At 37.2% G+C, this 19,797-nt stretch overlaps 1 protein-coding gene across 1 annotated transcript in view; it reads right to left on the reverse strand.

Annotated features, from left to right (window-relative positions):
• The window catches only part of COG5 (component of oligomeric golgi complex 5), a 370,238-nt gene that overhangs the window by 177,657 nt on the left and 172,784 nt on the right, over positions 1-19,797 (reverse strand). Inside the window, exon 8 of the mRNA XM_003268142.3 lies at positions 710-875. Within this exon, the coding sequence (XP_003268190.2) occupies positions 710-875 (166 nt within the window). The remainder of the gene's footprint in view (positions 1-709; positions 876-19,797) is intronic.

Below are 19,797 nucleotides of genomic sequence, written 5' to 3' on the forward strand. Positions count from 1 at the left end.
CAAGAATGAAGAATGAATATAAGGGGAGAAATGGAGAGATGGGGTGGCAGCAAGTAAGTAAGGATGGACATAATCTGTGGTCTTTTCTATCTTCTTTTATGGAGAAGTGTGTGTATATGTAAATATCACCAGGTATGTCTTGGTAGGAAAAGGTTTACAGACTCCTAATGAAAGGCTACTCCTTTCTACCTTGAATTTACCATCCTTTAGTAGTTTTCTTTAGACTTTACTATAGTTGTAAAGTTGCCAAGGATTTTATCAGTTTCTATTTCCACACTTAGTCATTATTTTTCCTGGGTATCAGAACTATCATAAAGAAAAGTCCAGAAAGCTAAAGTAGAGACGGCATTCCTTAAAAAAATATTTTCTGTCTCAATAAGAAGTATATAGGAGGATAAGGATTTTAGAAGAAAAATATGTTCCTTGCCTTTTTATTTTTTATTTTTTGCATCTGTTTCCTCTCAACTAAATGACGCTACAGTTTATGGATCTTTATCCAGAAGTTCTGAATATACCAGTTGGCCAGTTCAACTCACTGATTAGACAAAAAAGATATAAATAAATTCTGAAACATAATTTCTTCTCTCATTTTCTGTCTACTAAAAAATGAGTCATCAGATTGCTTTGAAACATGAGTGTTTCACATACTATTCAAAAGACTTCTCAGTTATAAATAAATAAAGAAGCTAAATATAAACCACATCCATACCTCTCACAGCTGACTGGGAAGGCTGAGTCAAAACTTTTATGTCTAATGCACTGTTGATATTTTCTTCTAAAGTAGCACAATATCCATCCACAACACTGGTAATAGTATCCTTCAAAGTTCCAAGATTATAGAAAACCTGAAGAGCTGTTCCGACTTGAGTTGGATTCTTAAAAAAAGGTGGGATGGGGTGGAAGCAGATATAAATAGGAAAACAAACAAAATCAATATAAATATACAACTTTAAGCAGGACTTCAGCAGTCCTATCATATTTAAATACTACCATATTTTAAAATTATCAAAGACAAGAAAAAACACAATTTGAAGTGAAGATTATTTTTAATCATTATTTATTTCATAAAAGACAAAGTTAAATACTATGTATATTATTTTCCCACTTACTATTTTTGTCCTCCTTTAAAAAATAACAAGAAGTTTGAAAGTTGAGAGCTGAACCATGCAGACTTATTCATTATATTTCACTGACCCATTAATTCATTCTAACTACAAATATTTATACAGTGCCTACTGTATCTGTCATAGCTCTGAGTGCTGGAAAAACAGTAGTGAAACAAAACCAATTAAGTTCCTGTCTTCATGGAACTTATATTTATTGAGAAATGTACAAAACATAACACAGAATAATGGGTAGTAACAAGTGCTATAAAAACGTGAAGTAGGGAATAAGAACAGAGTATGATGGGAATTATTATACACAGATTAGTCAGATAATGCACCTCTGAGGTAATATTTAAACAAAGACTTGAATATACTGAGGGGGTCAAAGGAAGATATAAGAAAATACAGATCTGGGCAATGGTATTAGCCAAAGTGCTGAGACAGCAATGTGCTTAGTATGCTAGGGACACAGCAAGAAGGCCATGATGGAGCAGAGTGAAGCAGGGAGGCAGAAGATGAGGGAGGTACTGAAATACCATCAATGAACAGATTATGTCTAGAGTGATATAAATGGGTTGTTGGATTTGTGGCTAAGTTAACGAACAAATTATCAAGCTAGAAGTTGAGACACTGACATATATTTTCAGGCCCAAATAACTCAAAATCCTCTCACACTTTAGTAAGTGTCTGTTATTAGAGACACATAGTTAAAATGTTAAATTATTTCATTAACCTATTTTCTACACTAAGTTTATTTTAGCAGGTTACCTCTGAAATCTGTTGGTGTTATTTTAATAATAGTACATGCTGCAGACATACACATGAACTCACACACAGAGGCAAAGTAGACTCAGCTTAAAGAAAATAACAGGAAACATGGCTGGCGAATAACAATACTCATTTGAGTTTTTTTTTTTAATTAAACAAGAAAAAGAACCAAATGGATATTATTTCAAATTAAAATGTTCTAATAAAAAAGCTTAATATGGTCATAATAGAAATTAATTCTATGTTATAAATTCTCTATTAATGTATGGTCAACAAGGAAAATAAGCTATTTCATAAAAAATTCTTAACTGAAAACAAGGGGCATAGCATTTGCTTTTACTGTTATTTCCATTTTTTTCCTTTCTCCCAAGACTGTTTTATCTTAAACTTTTTAGTAGAGACCAAAAATCAAAATGAGGCAGCTGTAAAGAAATTTCCCATGTCATTATTTAAGTGTATGTATAATCCAAGAAACCACTACTGGAGCAACATCAAAGAATACTTTCACCTCATAAAACTAGAATACAGATATACTTTAAAACTATATTTATTGCCTTTACTATTATCAGAGGATCTGAAAAGCATAGCTTCTCCACACTCAGTAGTTTCAGTGTTATCAGCTGAATGTACATTGTAAGATTTATGCATACAACAACTAAAAAACACTTAAATTTTTCACTTAAAACACCTAGCTAAAATAAACCACTCTTCAAAATTCTCCACTCCAAAAATTGCTAACTTTCAACTTCTCAAAATATGTTTGAAAAGGTTACTTCTGAAATCTATTGGCGTTATTTTAACGTAATAGTGTATTACATTACAAATATAGCTCATCATTAAAGCATATATTACAGCACTATTTATAGTACTGACAATTTACAATATTTAATAATTCTAGAAGTAATTTTAAACTTGTCAAATAGCATGTTCACTTTTTCAATTAATGGCATTCATATTTAAAGCTTAACACATAGATTATGCCAGTTAAAAAACTGCAAAATAATTATCTGAAATAAAATTCTTTAAGTAACATATATACAGAGGAGTATGCTAATTATGTAAGCACAGCTTTATTATCACAAAGTGAACACACCTAGTTAACTATCACCTAGATCATGAAGCTAAGTATTATCAGCACCTTTGAATCTTGTGTAGCTCCCCAAACTGCACCTTTCCAAATATTATCACTACCATTACTTCTAACACCAAAAATTTATTTTGTTTTTGAATTTCACATTAATGGAATTATACAGTATGTATTATCTTGTGGCTTGTCCCTTTTACTCAACATATTTTTTTGTGAAATTTGTCCATGTTGTTGGATGCAGCAGTAGTTGATTCATTTCTTACTGCTGTGCAGTATTCCACTGTAGTAATTTGCTTTAGTTTATCTATCCTACTGTTGATAACTAATAGGCTTACTTCTACCTTTAGGTATTTTAATTTATGCCACCATGAACAATCTGTACACCTCTATTAGTGAACATATATACACATGCATTTCTGCAGGCAAGAGAAGAATTGCTAAATCATATTAGTACACTTAGAGTGTGTAGATATTGCCAATTTTACAAAGCTATTGCAGCAATTTACACTCCCACCAGTGATACATGAAAATTGTGGATGCCCCACAAATTTGCCAAAAATTTAAATGATCATTCCTTTAATTTTGGCTATTATTTTGAGTGAGTACTATGATTTTAATTTGTATTTCTATGATGACTAAAAAACTGAATACTTCTTACATGGTAATTACCCATTTGGATATCTTCTTTTGTGAAGAACTTATTCATATCTTTTGCCCATTTTTTTAACTAGTTGTTTTTTGTCATTTACATATAAAGTTGTTTATATATTTTGGATACAACCACTTTGATAATTATATATACTGCAAATATGTTCTCCCACTCTTAATGAAGTATTTTAAGGAAGAGAAATTCCTAATTTGAATGTAGCCCATTTTATGAATCTTACTCTCTACGGTTTAGTACTTTTGGTATTGTTCAAAAAGTGTTCCCCACCCCACATTCATAAAGATATCTTTCATTCATAAAGTTATCCTCCTGAAACTCTATTGGTTTATCTTTCATTCTCAGAAATACAATTCGCCTGGAATTAATTTCTATAGAATGTGAAATAGGAGTCAAGATTAGTGTTTTTCTACATGAATACCCAATTGATCAAAAAAAGAGCAAATAAAAATCACCCGCACTCCCGAAAAGCCACCTTTGCAATAAACCAAGTTTCTAAATACGTGTGGGAGTTTCTGGACTTTCAAATCTCTACCATTTCTCTATCCTTACAATTCACCTATCTAAATTACTGTAGCTTTAAATACCAGATTTGGCAATCCTCTGCCTCTCTTCTTCAATTTGATATAGGCTCTTCTTGATATATGACACTTCCATATAAATTTCAAAATTGGCATGACAAATGTCCTTTTTTAAAAAAAGTTTTCAGGTATTGTTTGAGATTACATTAACTCTATAGGTAAAATTAGAAATAATGGATATCTGTGTAATATTGAGTCCTCAAATCCATGAATATGGCATCTCTTTTTGTTTACTCAGGTCTTTAATTTCTCTTAATGTTTTATAGATAGTTTTCTGTGAAAAAGTCTTATATATCTTTAGTTTAAATTATTTCTATTAATTTTGATATAAATTGTATGTTTTTAAATTTTCTGTAAACAATCAGTAAATTGTTTTGACTTTTCTATCTATATAACCATGGTATTTCTGAATAATTTTTATTTCTCCCTTCCCATTCTCCTCTACCTCATTGCTTTTATTACTTTGGCTAGGATCTTCAGTATTGCACTGAGTAGAATAAGTAAGAGTGGTATTTTTGCATCATCCCTAATATCAAATGGAAAGCCTTAAATATTTCACTATCGAGATTTTTAGAAATGCTCTTTATCAGATTAAAGATACTGGCTTGCTATGACTATTTTTAATCATGAATTGATTTTGAATGTTGTTAAGTATGTATTGAGATAATAATTTTCCTCCTTTACTGGAGAAATTATATTTCTGGAATAAAGCCATCTTGGTCATAATACATTATCAGTTTTAGATCTCTGTGGCTACGTTTACTAACACTTTGCTTAGTATTTTTGTACAGATTTTAAAGGAAGACAGCTAGTAATTTTACTTCCTTACAATATTCTCGTTTTCATATTAACGTTATCTTGGCCTCATAAAATGAGCAGGTAAATACTTTTGGTCCCTCTTTCTCAATTCTTGGATACAGTTTATGTAACACTGGTTTATTTATTCCTTAAATGTTTGGAAGAATCGCCCCAGTGAAGCTGATTGGCCTTGGAGTTTTCTCCAAGGAAAGGTCTTTTTAATAATAAATTCAATTTTGTTAATAGATATAGAACTAGATAGATTTTAAAATTTTCCTAGTGTTATTTTTGATATGTTGTTTTCCAGAAATTTGTCAATTTCATCTAAATTTTCAAATCAATTGGTATAAACTCATACTTAATATTGTCTTAACTTTTTTTAGTTTTTGTTGGGTCTGTTATTAGATCACCTTTTTCATTCTTGATAGTGGTAATTTGTGCCCCTTTTTTCCCTTCTCCTCAACAGTCTTGTTGGTATTTATCAATTTAATTTGTTAATCTTGTTAAGTAACTAAATTTTGGCTTCTATTGGATTTCGTATTCCATTACTAGCTTTTTGTTATTCTTATTTCACAGACTTTGGAGCCAGACCTAGATCAGGATCCAAACTCTACCACTTGGCAGTCAAAACCTAAAGGCAAATTATCTAACCTCTTTAAGGCTTAGTTTCCTCATGTGCATAACAGCAAAAATAAGAGCATCAACCTAACGGGTAAATAAAATAATCTTTACTCTCTAGATTCCTCCTCTCTGGGCAGGGCATCTCTGAAAGAAAGGCAGAAGCCCCAGTCAGGGGCTTATAGATAAAACTCCCATCTCCCTGGGGAGAGCACCTGGGGGAAGGGGTGGCTGTGGGCGCAACTACAGCAGACTCAAATGTTCCTGCCTGCTGGCTCTGAAGCGAGCTCTGCTAAGGGACAGACGGCCTCCTCAAGTGGGTTCCTGACCACAGTGCCTCCTGCCTGGGAGACACCTCCCAGCAGGGGTCGACAGACATCTCATACAGGAGAACTCCAGTTGGCATCTGGCAGGTGCCCCTCTGGGACGAAGCTTTCAGAGGAAGGAACAGGCAGCAATCTTTGCTGTTCTGCAACCTCTGTTGGTGATACCCAGGCAAACAGGATCTGGAGTGGACCTCTAGCAAACTCCAGCAGACCTGCAGCCGAGGGGTCCAACCATTAGAAGGAAAACTGACAAACAGAAAGGAATAGTGTCAACATCAACAAAAAGGAGGTCCAAACAGAAACCCCATCTGAAGGTCACCAACAGCAAAGACCAAAGGTAGCTAAAACCACAAAGATGAGGAAAAACCAGGGCAAAAAGGGTGAAAATTACAAAAACCAGAATGCCACTTCTCTTCCAGAAAATCACAACTCCTCGCCAGCAACGAAACAAAACTGGATGGAGAATGAGTTTGATGAATTGACAGAAGTAGGCTTCAGAAGGTGGGTAATAACAAACTCCTCCAAGCTAAAGGAGCATGTTTTAACCCAATGCAGGGAAGCTAAGAACCTTGAAAAAAGGTTAGAAAAATCACTAACTAGAATAATCAGTTTAGAGAAGAACATAAATGACCTGATTGCGCTGAAAAACACAGCACAAGAACTTCATGAAGCATACACAAGTATCAACAGCCAAAATGATCAAGCGGAAGAAAAGATATCAAAGATTGAAGATCAGCTCAATGAAATAAAGCGAGAAGACAAGATTAAAGAGTGAAAAGAAATGAACAAAGCCTCCAAGAAATAGGGCACTAGGTGAAAAGACCAAATCTACGTTTGATTGGTGTACCTGAAAGTAACAGGGAAAATGGAACCAAGTGGGAAAACACACTTCAGGATATTATCCAGGAGAACTTCCCCAACCTAGCAAGACAGGCCAATATTCAAATTCAGGAAATACAGAGAACATCACAAAGATACTCCTCAAGAGGAGCACCCAAGTCACATAGTTGTCAGATTCACCAAAGTTGAAATGAAGGAAATAATATTAAGGGCAGCCAGAGAGAAAGGTCGGGTTATCCACAAAGGGAAGCCCATCAGACTAACAGCAGATCTCTCTGCAGAAACCCTAAAAGCCAGAAGAGAGTGGGGGCCAACATTAAACATTCTTAAAGAAAAGAATTTTCAACCAGAATTTCATATCCAGCCAAACTAAGCTTCATAAGCGAAGGAGAAAGAAAATCCTTTACAGACAAGCAAACGCTGAGATTTTGTCACCACCAGGCCTGCCTTTCAAGAGCTCTTGAAGAAAGCACTAAATATGGAAAGGAAAAACCAGTACCAGCTACTGCAAAAACATACCAAATTGTAAAGACCACGGACATTATGGAGAAACTGCATCAATTAACAGGCAAAATAACCAGCTAGCATCATGATGACAGGATCAAATTCACACGTAACAATATTAACCTTAAATGTAAATGGGCTAAATGTCCCAATTAAAAGACACAGACTGGCAAATTGGATAAAGAGTCAAGACCCATTGGTGGGCTGTATTCAGGAGACCCATCTCACGTGCAATAACACACACAGGCACAAAATAAAGGGATGCAGGAATATTTACCAAGCGAATGGAAAGCAAAAAAAAAGCGGGGGTTGCAATCCTAGTTTCTGATAAAACAGACTTTAAACCAACAAAGATAAAACAAGACAAAGAAGCGCGTTACATAATGGTAAAGGGATCAATCTAACAAGACGAGCTAACTATCCTAAATATATACGCACCCAATACAGGAGCATCCAGATTCATAAAGCAAGTTCTTAGAGACCTACAAAGAGACTTAGACTCCCACACAATAATAGTGGGAGACTTTAATGCCCCACTGTCAATATGAGATCAACGAGACAGAAAATTTACAAGGATATCAGGACTTGAACTCTGCTCTGGACCAAGCAGACCTAACAGACATCTACAGAACTCTACGCCCCAAACCAACAGAATATGCATTCTTCTTGGCACTACATCGCACGTATTCTAAAATTGACAACATAATTGGAAGTAAAACACTGCTCAGCAAATGCAAAAGAACGGAAATCCTAACAGTCTCTCAGACCACAGTGCAATCAAATTAGAACTCAGGATTGAGAAATTCACTCAAAACCGCACAACTACATCGAAACTGAACAACCTGCTCCTGAATGACTACTGGGTAATTAACGAAATTAAGGCAGAAATAAATAAGTTATTTGAAACCAATGAGAACAAAGACACAATGTACCAGAATCTCTGGGACACAGCTAAAGCAGTGTTTAGGGAGAAATTTCTCACAGGAGAAAGCGAGAAAGATCTAAAATCGACACCCTAACATCACAATTAAAAGAACTAGAGAAGCAAGGGCAAACAAATTCAAAAGCTAGCAGAAGACAAGAAATAACTAACATCAGAGCAGAACTGAAGGAGATACAGACACGAAAACCCCTTCAAAAAAATCGATGAATCCAGGAGCTGGTTTTGTTGAAAAGATTAACAAAATAGACCACCAGCCAGACTAATAAAGAAGAAAAGAAAGAAGAATCAATTAGACACAATAAAAAATTATAAAGGGGAGATCACCACTGATCCCACAGAAATATAAACTACCATCAGAGAATACTATAAACACCTCTACACAAATACACTAGAAAACCTAGAAGAAATGGATAAATTCCTGGACACATACACCCTCCCAAGACTAAACCAGGAAAAAGTCGAATCCTTGAATAGACCAATAACAAGTTGTGAAATTGAGGCAGTAATTAATAGCCTACCAACCAAAGCCCAGGACCAGACAAATTCACAGCCGAATTCTACCAGAGGTTCAAAGAGGAGCTGGTACCGTTTCTTCTGAAACTATTCCAAACAATAGGAAAAGAGGGACTCCTCCCTAACTCATTTTATGAGGCTAGCATCATCCTGATACCAAAACCTGGCAGAGACACAACAAAAAAAGAAAATTTCAGCCAATATCCCTGATGAACATCCATGTGAAAATCCTCAGTAAAATACTGGCAAACCGAAACCAGCAGCACATGAAAAAGCTTATCCACCCTGATCAAGTTGGCTTCATCCCTGGGATGCAAGGTTGGTTCCACATATGTAAATCAATAAACGTAATCCATCACATAAATAGAACCAATGACAAAAACCACATGTTATCTCAATACATGCAGAAAGGGCCTTTGGCAAAATTAAACACCCCTTCATGCTAAAAATAATTAACTAGGTATTGATGAAACATCTCAAAATAATAAGAACTATTTATGACAAACCCACAGACAGCCAATATCATGGAGGAAGCTGGAAACATTCCCCTTGAAAACCAGCACAAGACAAGGATGCCCTCTCTCATCACTCCTATTCAACATAGTATTGGAAGTTCTGGCCAGGGCAATCAGGCAAGAGAAAGAAATAAAGAGTATTCAAATAGGAAAAGAGGAAGTCAAACTGTCTCTGTTTGTAGATGACATGATTATATATTTAGAAAACCCCATCATCTCAGCCCGAAATCTCCTTAAGCTGATAAGCAACTTCAGCAAAGTCTCAGGATACAAAATATACGTGCAAAAATCACAAGCATTCCTATATACCAACAACAGACAGCCAAATCATGAATGAACTCCCATTCATAATTTCTACAAAGAGAATAAAATACCTAGGAATACAACTTACAAGGGATGTGAAGGACCTCTTCAAGGAGAACTACAAACCACTGCTCAATGAAATAAGAGAGGACACAAACAAATGGAAAAACATTCCATGCTCATGGATAGGAAGAATCAATATCGTGAAAATGGCCATAGCACCTAATGTAATTTATATATTCAATGCCATCCCCATTAAGCTACCATTGACTTTCTTCACAGAATTAGAAAAAAACACTTTAAATTTCATATGGAACCAAAAAAGAACCCATATAGCCAAGATAATCTTAAGCAAAAAGAATAAAGCTGGAGGCATCACACTACCTGACTTCAAACTATACTACAAGGCTACAGTAACCAAAACAGCATGGTACTGGGACCAAACCAGATATATAGACCAATGGAACAGAACGGAGGCCTCAGAAATAATGCCACACATCTACAGCCATCTGATCTTTGACAAACCTGACACAAACAAGAAATGGGGAAAGGATTCCCTATTTAATAAATGGTGCTGGGAAAACTGGTTACCCATATGCAGAAAACTGAAACTGAACCCCTTACTTACAGCTTATACAAAAATTAACTCAGGATGGATTAAAGATTTAAACGTAAGACCTAACACCATAAAAACCCTAGAAGAAAACCTAGGCAATACCATTCAGGACGTAGGCATAGGCAAAGACTTCATGACTAAAACACCAAAAGCAATGGCAACAAAAGCCAAAACTGACAAATGGGATATAATTAAACTATGGGGCTTCTGCACAGCAAAAGAAACTACCATCAGAGTGAACAGGCAACCTACAGAATGGGAGAAAATTTTTGCACTCTATCCAGGGATGACAAAGGGCTAATATCCAGAATCTACAAAGAACTTAAACAAATTTACAAGAAAAAAACAAACAACCCCATCAAAAAGTGAGCAAAGGATATGAACAGACACTTCTCAAAAGAAGACATTTATGTGGCCAACAAACATATGAGAAAAGCTCATCATCACTGATCATTAGAGAAATGCAAATCAAAACCACAATGAGATACCATCTCACGCCAGTTAGAATGGCGATCATTAAAAAGTCAGAAAACAACAGATGCCAGAGAAGATGCGGAGAAACAGGAACACTTTTACATTGTTGGTGGGAGTGTAAATGAGTTCAACCATTGTGGAAGACAAGGTGGTGATTCCTCAAGGATCTAGAACCAGAAATACCATTTGACCCAGCAATCCCATTACTGGGTATTTACCCAAAGGATTATAAATCATTCTACTGTAAAGACACATACACACATATGTTTATTGCGGCACTGTTCACAATAGCAAAGACTTGGAACCAACCCAAATGCCCATCAACGATAGACTAGATAAAGAAAATGTGGCACATATACACGTGGAATACTATGCAGCCACAAAAAAGGATGAGTTCATGTCCTTTGCAGGGACATGGATGAAACTAGAAACCGTCATTCTCAGCAAACTAACACAGGAACAGAAAAACAAACACCGCACATTCTCACTCGTAAGTAGGAGTTGAACGATGAGAACACATGGACACAGAGAGAGGAACATTACACACTGGGGCCTGTCGGGGGTCAGGGGCTAGGGGAGGGATACCATTAGGAGAAATATCTAATGTAGATGACGGGTTGATGGGTGCAGCAAACCACCATCACGTGTATACCTATGTAACAAACCTGCACATTCTGTACATGTATCCCAGAAATTAAAGTATAATAAAAAAGAAATTAAAAAGTAAAAAAGTTAAAATATTTGCATATAAAAACATCCATAATTGCAGCATCAATAACATATTAAGGTAAATATTTATAGCAAATATCAAAGAATAGTATGAACATATATGCATCTTTGATAAAGAAAAAGTTTACCAGAATGTATCAGTAAAAATTCTGACTCCAGTAGATTAAAAATTCAAGGATACAAGTAATTGACAAAGTTTATGGAGTGGGTTCTATGTGCCAGACATTGTGCAAGGAACAGGGAGCACAAAGAGAGTAACTTTCCCTGACTTCAGGGAACTTTCAGACCAATAAACATAAACAGACAATTAGCCAGGATTTTTTTATTTTCATCACTCAATAGAATCATACAAATTTGAAAATTAATTACACATCCAAAAATGCAGGACCTAATTATGTAAACTCTGGTACCACCAAATGCTTGATATTATTTGGAGAATAGTGCTATGTTTTGCAAGAGCTTGGACGATATAAGATATCTCCATGTAATAATAATAAGAATAAAAATAATACAAAGTGAACTCATAGTGTGATTTACCAGTGAAACTGACTTATTATTTTCCCTAGCCTTAGTCCCTCATGAATCCAGACTGCAGAGGAGAAGCAGGAACAATGAGTTTCTTTGACTACATGTTTTCTTCCTGTAGTCAGGGTCAGATAAAATTTTATTTCAAGCCTAATTCCAAAGAATTTTTCACAAAGATTTTACGAAGTTTCTTTCCAATGAAACAGTATGTTTTGCCCTTTTTATTAGCCCATAATCTGCATTCTATCAATAAAGAAAGAATGGAAGCATAAAAAAATATAATTTTTATAAACAGAGTTAGCATTAGAAGACAGGAAGAAGAGGCCCCAAACATTACTTCTTTTACCTTGATCCATTAGCATCATGCTATAGTGGAAAGAACATGGGCTTTTAAAATTATTCTTGGGATGAAAACCCAGCTCTCCTAAAGATAAGCTGTGTGACTCTGGGAAAATTACTTTATCACTCATCAAACTGTATTTATGTATATAATTAACGTTTGCCTACTCATCAGATTTTACGATCTTTGTGGGAAGGTTCCACATTTGTTTTGTTCACTGCTATACTCCTTGCACCCAGCACAAGTCCCAGATACGTGTTCAAGAAGTGTCAGTTGAGTAAGTGAAGAGTGTGTAAATTTCTATGATTTGCTTTGCTAATAAATTCTTTGTGAGACAGTTACAAAGACTATTGAGACAACATATTTACATTATCTGATATTCAGTATAGATATAATAAAAAATATTGGTTCTGACATCATTAATATTCTAAAACTTTTAAGAATGTTAAGAATTCGCTTTGTTCCAATTCCAAAGGAATTCTTATCATGCTACTTTACTTATTAAAATAAAGTTACACAACAGATACCATTTGGGTAGCCCTGAGGAAGTCAGCTCTTTCCTCTGTGTCTCAATTTCATAAGACATTAAAATGATGAGGCAAGATGAAAGGAGGGATTCCAAAAGCTAGCTGAAGATCTTTTTTAGAAAAAGGCAGACAATGAAATTTTGATTCATTGGATCAGACTGAGGCCTGGTTATTTATATTTTTCAAAGCTCTTCAGCTGATTCTGATACAGTCAGCAGCTACCTGAGAACCAGTATTTGGGAACCAACAGACTGAATGACTTCACCGGACTTTAAATGATTGGTGAACAGACTATCGGCTGGAGTGTTGTGTACATGAAAAAAAAAAGTGTTAATTATTTTGTGATTACATAGTTGTCAATTAATTATTTCTATAAACATGGATAAGTCTAAGGTGCCCATGGGGCATTATTTGTTGGAAATGTGAACACTTTTGAAATGGATCATCACAGGAATCTAGTCTAGGAAGCAAACTAAATTGAAGTAATAAATAATGAAAATAGAAAACTGTTAGACACCTGTAATCCCAGCACTCTGGGAGGCTGAGGCAGGCAGATCACCTGAGGTCAGGAGTTCAAGACCACCCTGGCCAACACGGCGAAACCCCGTGTCTACTAAAAATACAAAAATTAGCCGGGTGTGGTGGCGTGTGCCTGTAGCCCCAGCTACCTGGAACGCTGAGGCAGGAGAATCATTTGAGCCTGGGAGGCAGAGGTTGCAGTGAGCGGAGATCCCGCCACTGTGGAGGAGAGGGAAGGGGAGGGGATAGGAAGCGAGAAACTACAAAGGAGATAAATATAAAACAGAATCAGTAGGAATGAGAGAACACAAACGGAATGCTAGAATAATCTAGTCAGAGCCACAACTGGAACATTACAAAAATTAGAAATGAAATAATTTTGTCTAGCTATGATTCAAGTGAAGAACATCTAGTGATACTGAACATTAGTGTCTTTTCCCCACTATTCTGCTTCATTATAAATACCATCGGTTTTGACCACTGGCTCTTACTGAACCCTTATTAATAATGAACTTCAGGCTTTTAGTTCAGTCATCTGTAAAAATAAGGGGACTGGACTAGATGAACTCTAATATCCTTTATAATACTAAAACATAATGATTTTAACATCATTCAATGTATATCATCCACTATGTGCTCACACTGTGTGAGGTACTGTAGACTAAAAAAATGAAGCAAACACTGCACTGTCTGACCTTTCAATATTTATTGTCTGATGGGAGACAAAGGCAAGTAAATCAGCAATTAGAATGTACTGTGATAAATGAGGGGGAAAATGGAGGGATTAATGAGAACACATAGGAGGGGCAATTACTTAGACTTGGGGAGAAAAGAGGGATGGAGGAGTGACGTGATGACGTTCCTTAAAGGAAGTAGTCTCAGCTATGATCTGAACTGAAGTAGCTACAGGAAGGTGTCAGGAGTGGCAATAAGAAGGTATGGACGATTTAGAGGAGTGGGAAAGCAAAAGGAAAAATGGCTTCAAGCAGAGATACAATATATACAAAAGTCTGTGAATGACAGCACATTGGTGGAACCCAAATCCATTAACAACAACAACTGACAGATAAGAGATCCACACTAATACCTACTACAAATCCAGGTACCTACGTTAAGTGGCTCTCAAACTCTGATATAAGAATTACTTGAGGGAAGCTTATTAAATGAGAATGAGCATGTACGCTTGGGGAATGCTGGAAAGGTGTTTTTTTTTTGTTTTTTTTTTTTAAATCAGAGTGCGTGTTATACATGTTTGTTTACTTTGTGAAAAATTCATTAAGTGGCACCCTGATGGTGTATGCACTTTCCTACTGATTACATTTCAATTTAAAAATTCTAAAATAAATAACAGGAAGTGCTTAACCAACCAAAACAACACTCAATTATGATTTATCATTTATTTTAAGGGAAAGAAATTAGATAGAGTAAAACAATATACGAATGCCTAAATTATTAAACATAAATCTTATGTATTTTTAAAAGCCAATATAAGCGAGATTTATGCTTGTGTGTATACATAATCAAAAGTATATGTCATTGTTTTTAAAAATCATTGACTTCTGAAATATTGCCTAACATGAAATTTGTGTCTTGTTTTTGAATGTTGTTATAGACTGAATGTCTGTGTCCCCTAAAATTCACATACTGAAGCCCTAACCTGCAATGTATTGGTATTTAGAGATGGGGATTTCGGGAAACAGTTAAAGTTGAATGATGTTGAGATAGCCAGGTGGGAGCGGGTCCCTGGAGAAACTCCAACCAGCCTGCCCACTGAGGTGGAGCCTTGGGAAGTTCAGAACCTTTGCAGCAGGGAGGAGCCTGGCCCCTCCTCTTCCTGTGTGGAACCTGGGATTTAAATTGCCTTGCGGGAAGCATTCTAGCAGGGACTCTGGCCTGTGAGAGTCCCTGTTTTCCTGGTTTTTCCCTTTCACCCAATAAAACCCTGCTTCACTCACCCTTCGAACTGCCTGTGTGCCTAAATTTTCATGGCCATAGGACGAACAAGGACCCCATCTTCAGCTCAACTAAGGAAAAGTCCTCCAACAGTTTTGGCATGCAACGTGGAACCTCCAGAACAGGTGAGTGAAATGGGGACTCAAAACTTCTCACTGTTGCTCCTGAGTCTTTTCATCCTCAGACTTCCAAGGGCAGGGGAAACCATGGCCCCCACTCCCCCCCGCCCACCCCCATCACTCCTGGTCCTTTTCATGGGCTTTTCCTTCCCTTTTTGGTACGGACCAGCGAGCAGCAGCTGCCCTCCGTACCTCCCTCTGTGCCAGGACTGGGATGCATGGCCCAAGGGTCCCGCACAGCAGGCTAGCTTGTTCCCAGCCAGGCACCACTGCAGCAGCCTTCCCCTTCTCTGGCCAAGGGATTCAGCTCCAGCTCTCCATGGGACAGTAATTAAACTTTTCTCCCTGCTGGAGGAACCACTTGCATAAGAGTAAGACGTTCTTCCCCAAGCATTTTTAAACTATTTTTTTTTCCCTTTCTCCTTCTCTACCTGGTCAGCAAGTTAACTTTTCTGGTCAGCAAGTTAACTTTTGAAGTTTTTTTTCTTCTAGAAGACGTTTTACTAGGCCAGGCCCCCCAACTATCACTGTTGATACTCTGTGCAAAGCTTTAATGTGAAAAAGGATTTGTGTGGCTAGTCTTGGGCTGTGGCCAATCTGGTGTGCTTTGCATGTCTGTGTGGTTTGTGCTGCCAGCCTCCATCTTGTTTCACATCCTGGGGGCATGGCAGGTAACTGCTTGGCAAGGCTTTGTTTAGCAATCCTGCCTTAGAGGATGACTGCTCTCTGGTTCCACATCTGCATGTTATCCTAGCCCTGTCTCTTAAAGGGCTCCACCCAGCAACTGGGTTTTATTTGGCCTGTCTGTGTGTATACTGTGTGTGATGTCTGTAAAAGGAGGCCTAATTAATTTGGCCTAAAGAAAAACAAGAGCTTGGATCAACTATTTCTGTAAGGGAAGTTAAAAGCTGTGACACCTTTCAGTTCATGTGACTTTAATCTTTGAGAAATAAAAGCAGGCTTAAAGATTATTGGTAAAATACAGGTGTCATAAAAATGTAAATAGGTGAACTAAACTATGCAGGTCAGATGCAAGGTTTACTAAATGTTTTAAGGTTATAAACTGCTTTTTGGGTTTGGAAACTATTGCCAGCTTCACAATTTGTAAGGCCTGGGGACATGGAACTAACCATGCCCTTAATTATGCTGAAGTCAAACCTTAGTGACACTTAGCACACAATTAAAGTTTTACCTTAAAGTTAAAAATTACTAGGAGTTACCACTATAACATGTAATTGAGACTACTGGAAATAGATTTACATGCAAGGGGTGTAAGAACAGTATAATGTGGTTTTTCTCTGTAATGTTATAAGAAGGCATGGAGATACACATTTTTACTTAGGGTTAAAGGATTGTTTTAAATTAGGTAAGAGAAAGCTGAAGGTTCAAACAAGTGGTGGAAAATTGTGGAAATTAATCTTGCAGAAGAGGTTCTCTGTGTGAACATATTAATTAAATTCAAAAGGTTTATAAAAGGTTTTTGCTTCTTTAAAATTTCTGAGTCATTTTGACAAAATCATTTATGTTAATCTGGAATTCTATTTCATAAAATCAAGTGCTTTAAAAATATTAAAAAGGCTTCCCAAAATCAAACTTCAGTTTCAGAATTGTCTTTCCTGACACCTGGCTTTTCAGATAGTGCAGAGGGCCCCTGAAATGTCTAGAAAAGAGAGGTAAACAGAATTATTTGACATGTTTAGCTACGTGGGATTGCCAAAATGATGTTCAGTCTTCTTTAGGTTATATTTTTGTAAATATTGCTAACGTATGTTCCAAATTGTATGGGATTTTTAAAATTGTAATGTCTAAGTATATGCTACTAATCATAATTAAGGTTAAATTATTGGAAACCATGGAGATAACCAAACTTCGTCAATTGTGTTTCTAACTGTAACTACCCTGGACATTTTGCAATTCACAGACAATTGTTGTCTTGTTTTTATCCTTTTCAAAAGATGGTTTATAATCTACAGAACTTTGACAGGTGCTCTCAAATACAGGCTTCTCATAACTTTGGAGATTGTGACATTGGAATAAAGGAAAATGTACAAGACTCACGAAGAGCTAAAATGTTCAAAAATATCAAGCAAAACAATAATTAACTAATTATCAACTGAACTCAGAAAGCTGAAGCAACCTTTTTGACTTTTGGTTGGAATATTGCTGACCTTTGTTTTGTTTTTCAGAGTCAAGGAAACTTATTTTATACATTTATGGCCTTTATTAATTGGGTAAAGTATACCCCCCTTGGAGCATGTTTGTTTCTCTCTGTCTAGTTCCTCTAAAATTTGGAAACTATCTGTGAGTATTCTTATGGCAATATAGTTGTTTGCATCAGTGCAATAAGAATCCATTTTTCTTTTCCAACACGACACAACTGAAAAAACTGGTAATTTACCAAGGCTTTGACTGGAAGGGTATGCTTCTCTTTAAGTAGGTCAATCCTGACTTGCAGAGCCCATAAAAGTCCAGTGGGAAAAGTGGCCTCAAACCCTCATCTACTCAGTCCCTGTACAGGGTTCCTGACCTGTGGTCGGTAAAGAATGTCACTTTCTAACAGGTCCAGGAGCTCCAAGTTTATCTCGGGACCTTAACAGGAGAGGATCACCCAAATCACAGGTATTTGAAGATACAAACCCATGGTTGGGCTCGGCGTTAAAGGGTCTTATCCGAGATTCCTTGTGGAACAGAATTCCATCAAAGCCAATCCAAAAGGCCGACGTAGAAATAATTATACTTGCTGCACTTTATGCAAATAATCCAGCCAAGTATAAAACTAAAATCTGTTTTTCTTTTTTTCTTTCTTTTTTTGAGATGGAGTTTCACTCTTGTTGCCTAGGCTGGAGTGCACTGGCACGATCTCAACTCACTGCAATCTCTGCCTTCCGGGTTCAAGCGATTCTCCTCTGCCTCAGCCTTCCGAGTCACTGGGAATATCGGTGCCCACCACCATGCCCAGCTAATTTTTTGTATTTTTAGTAAAGGCGGGGTTTCACCATGTTGGCCAGGCTTGTCTTGAACTCCTGACCTCAAGTGATCCACCCCCCTCAGCCTCCCAAAGTGCTGATTACAGGCATGAGCCATCGCACCCAGCCTAAAGTCTATTTTTCAAAGAACTCAGTCCTGTGATGATTTTTTAACAAACATGAGGACTGGAGAGAGAGAAATTATGTTTCAAAACTCATCATACATTTGTCATTAAATTCTAAATTCACTAATTGTTTTTAAGTTTTCGCCTACATTTTAGACTAACCTTACTTGTTCCTGTAAATCAAATAGCAATCTCCAGCTGCAACTCAGAAAGAACAAGAGGGATGGGTAATGTAAAAATCTGGATCAATTTTTTATTTCTGAGCTAAAATCCTGCAAATCCTGCCAGGTGATGGGAATAAATAGGATGCACATCACTCAGAGGTTTCCTTTTGGGAAAGTAAGACCAAGGGAGCTAACCAAAGCCAAGCACCACACACCCAAATCCTGGCAAGCATGACTATAGCTACCAGTTATCTGGGTGTGTCACAAGACATCATTTTCTCTCCCTTGTTGGAGGAGGACTCAGTTACACAGTTTCACCTTAGCATTCAGCTTATGATAAGGAGTCCATGCAACGAGACACATTTTTGTCCCAGGCTCAATTCCAAGCTTTGGGTCAAAGCCCTAGGAAAGAAAACTGGATCTGAGGGATCCAGAAGCAAATGACAACAGAGGTTAAAAGGCACAGCGCAGGCGAGCGTGGCTCATTCCTGACGGTTAAGCCAATCCCAACCTTCCTGTTTCATGGATAAAGACCAGGTTAATATCCATGGCATAAATGAGGTCTAAGAACTCCAAGATTACTGACAGTAGGTGCTAGAGAGACGTAGGTAAGAGTGGATAATTCCTATTCTCTAGGCCCCCCTACCTCAAGGGTGCAAGCTGCTTTTGCGGTGCCTGCCAAGGTTGCTGGAACTTGGGGGTGCAAGGACAGAAGAGGGAAAGAGGACACTCTTCCCTCTCTCCCTCACGTACCCCAGGTATCTGGTAAGAAGAGAAGGGAACCAGGGATGCCTGTTCCTCTCTTTCTAAATGGGCAGCCATTCATCTTCAGTCTGTACCCCTTTCTAATGCATTCTGAACCCCTGGGATGCCATTAAAAGATGCCTTCTTTTTTCTTCTTTTTTCCTTCTTCTCATCTGTCCTCTCTTCACTGATTGGTAACTGTGCCTCTGTACTAGGGGACACTCCCTTCAGATGCATCCTCCAAACTGGAAAGAATTTCTCAAACTCGCTGGCTTAGGGTTAGGCTCAGGGGAAGAGATCCCAGAAGCCCAACATACCACCAAAAGGATAAAGTTTTTTTTGCCAGTCAGGCTTTTGGCCTCCCTCTCCCTGTGCAAACTGGTAGAAGGCCTCGGAATTTCTGAGCTGTCCTTACCCCTCCCCTTGTTTC

The sequence above is a fragment of the Nomascus leucogenys genome, chromosome 13 (genome assembly GCF_006542625.1).
Source record: "Nomascus leucogenys isolate Asia chromosome 13, Asia_NLE_v1, whole genome shotgun sequence".
Taxonomy (NCBI): Eukaryota; Metazoa; Chordata; class Mammalia; order Primates; family Hylobatidae; genus Nomascus; species Nomascus leucogenys.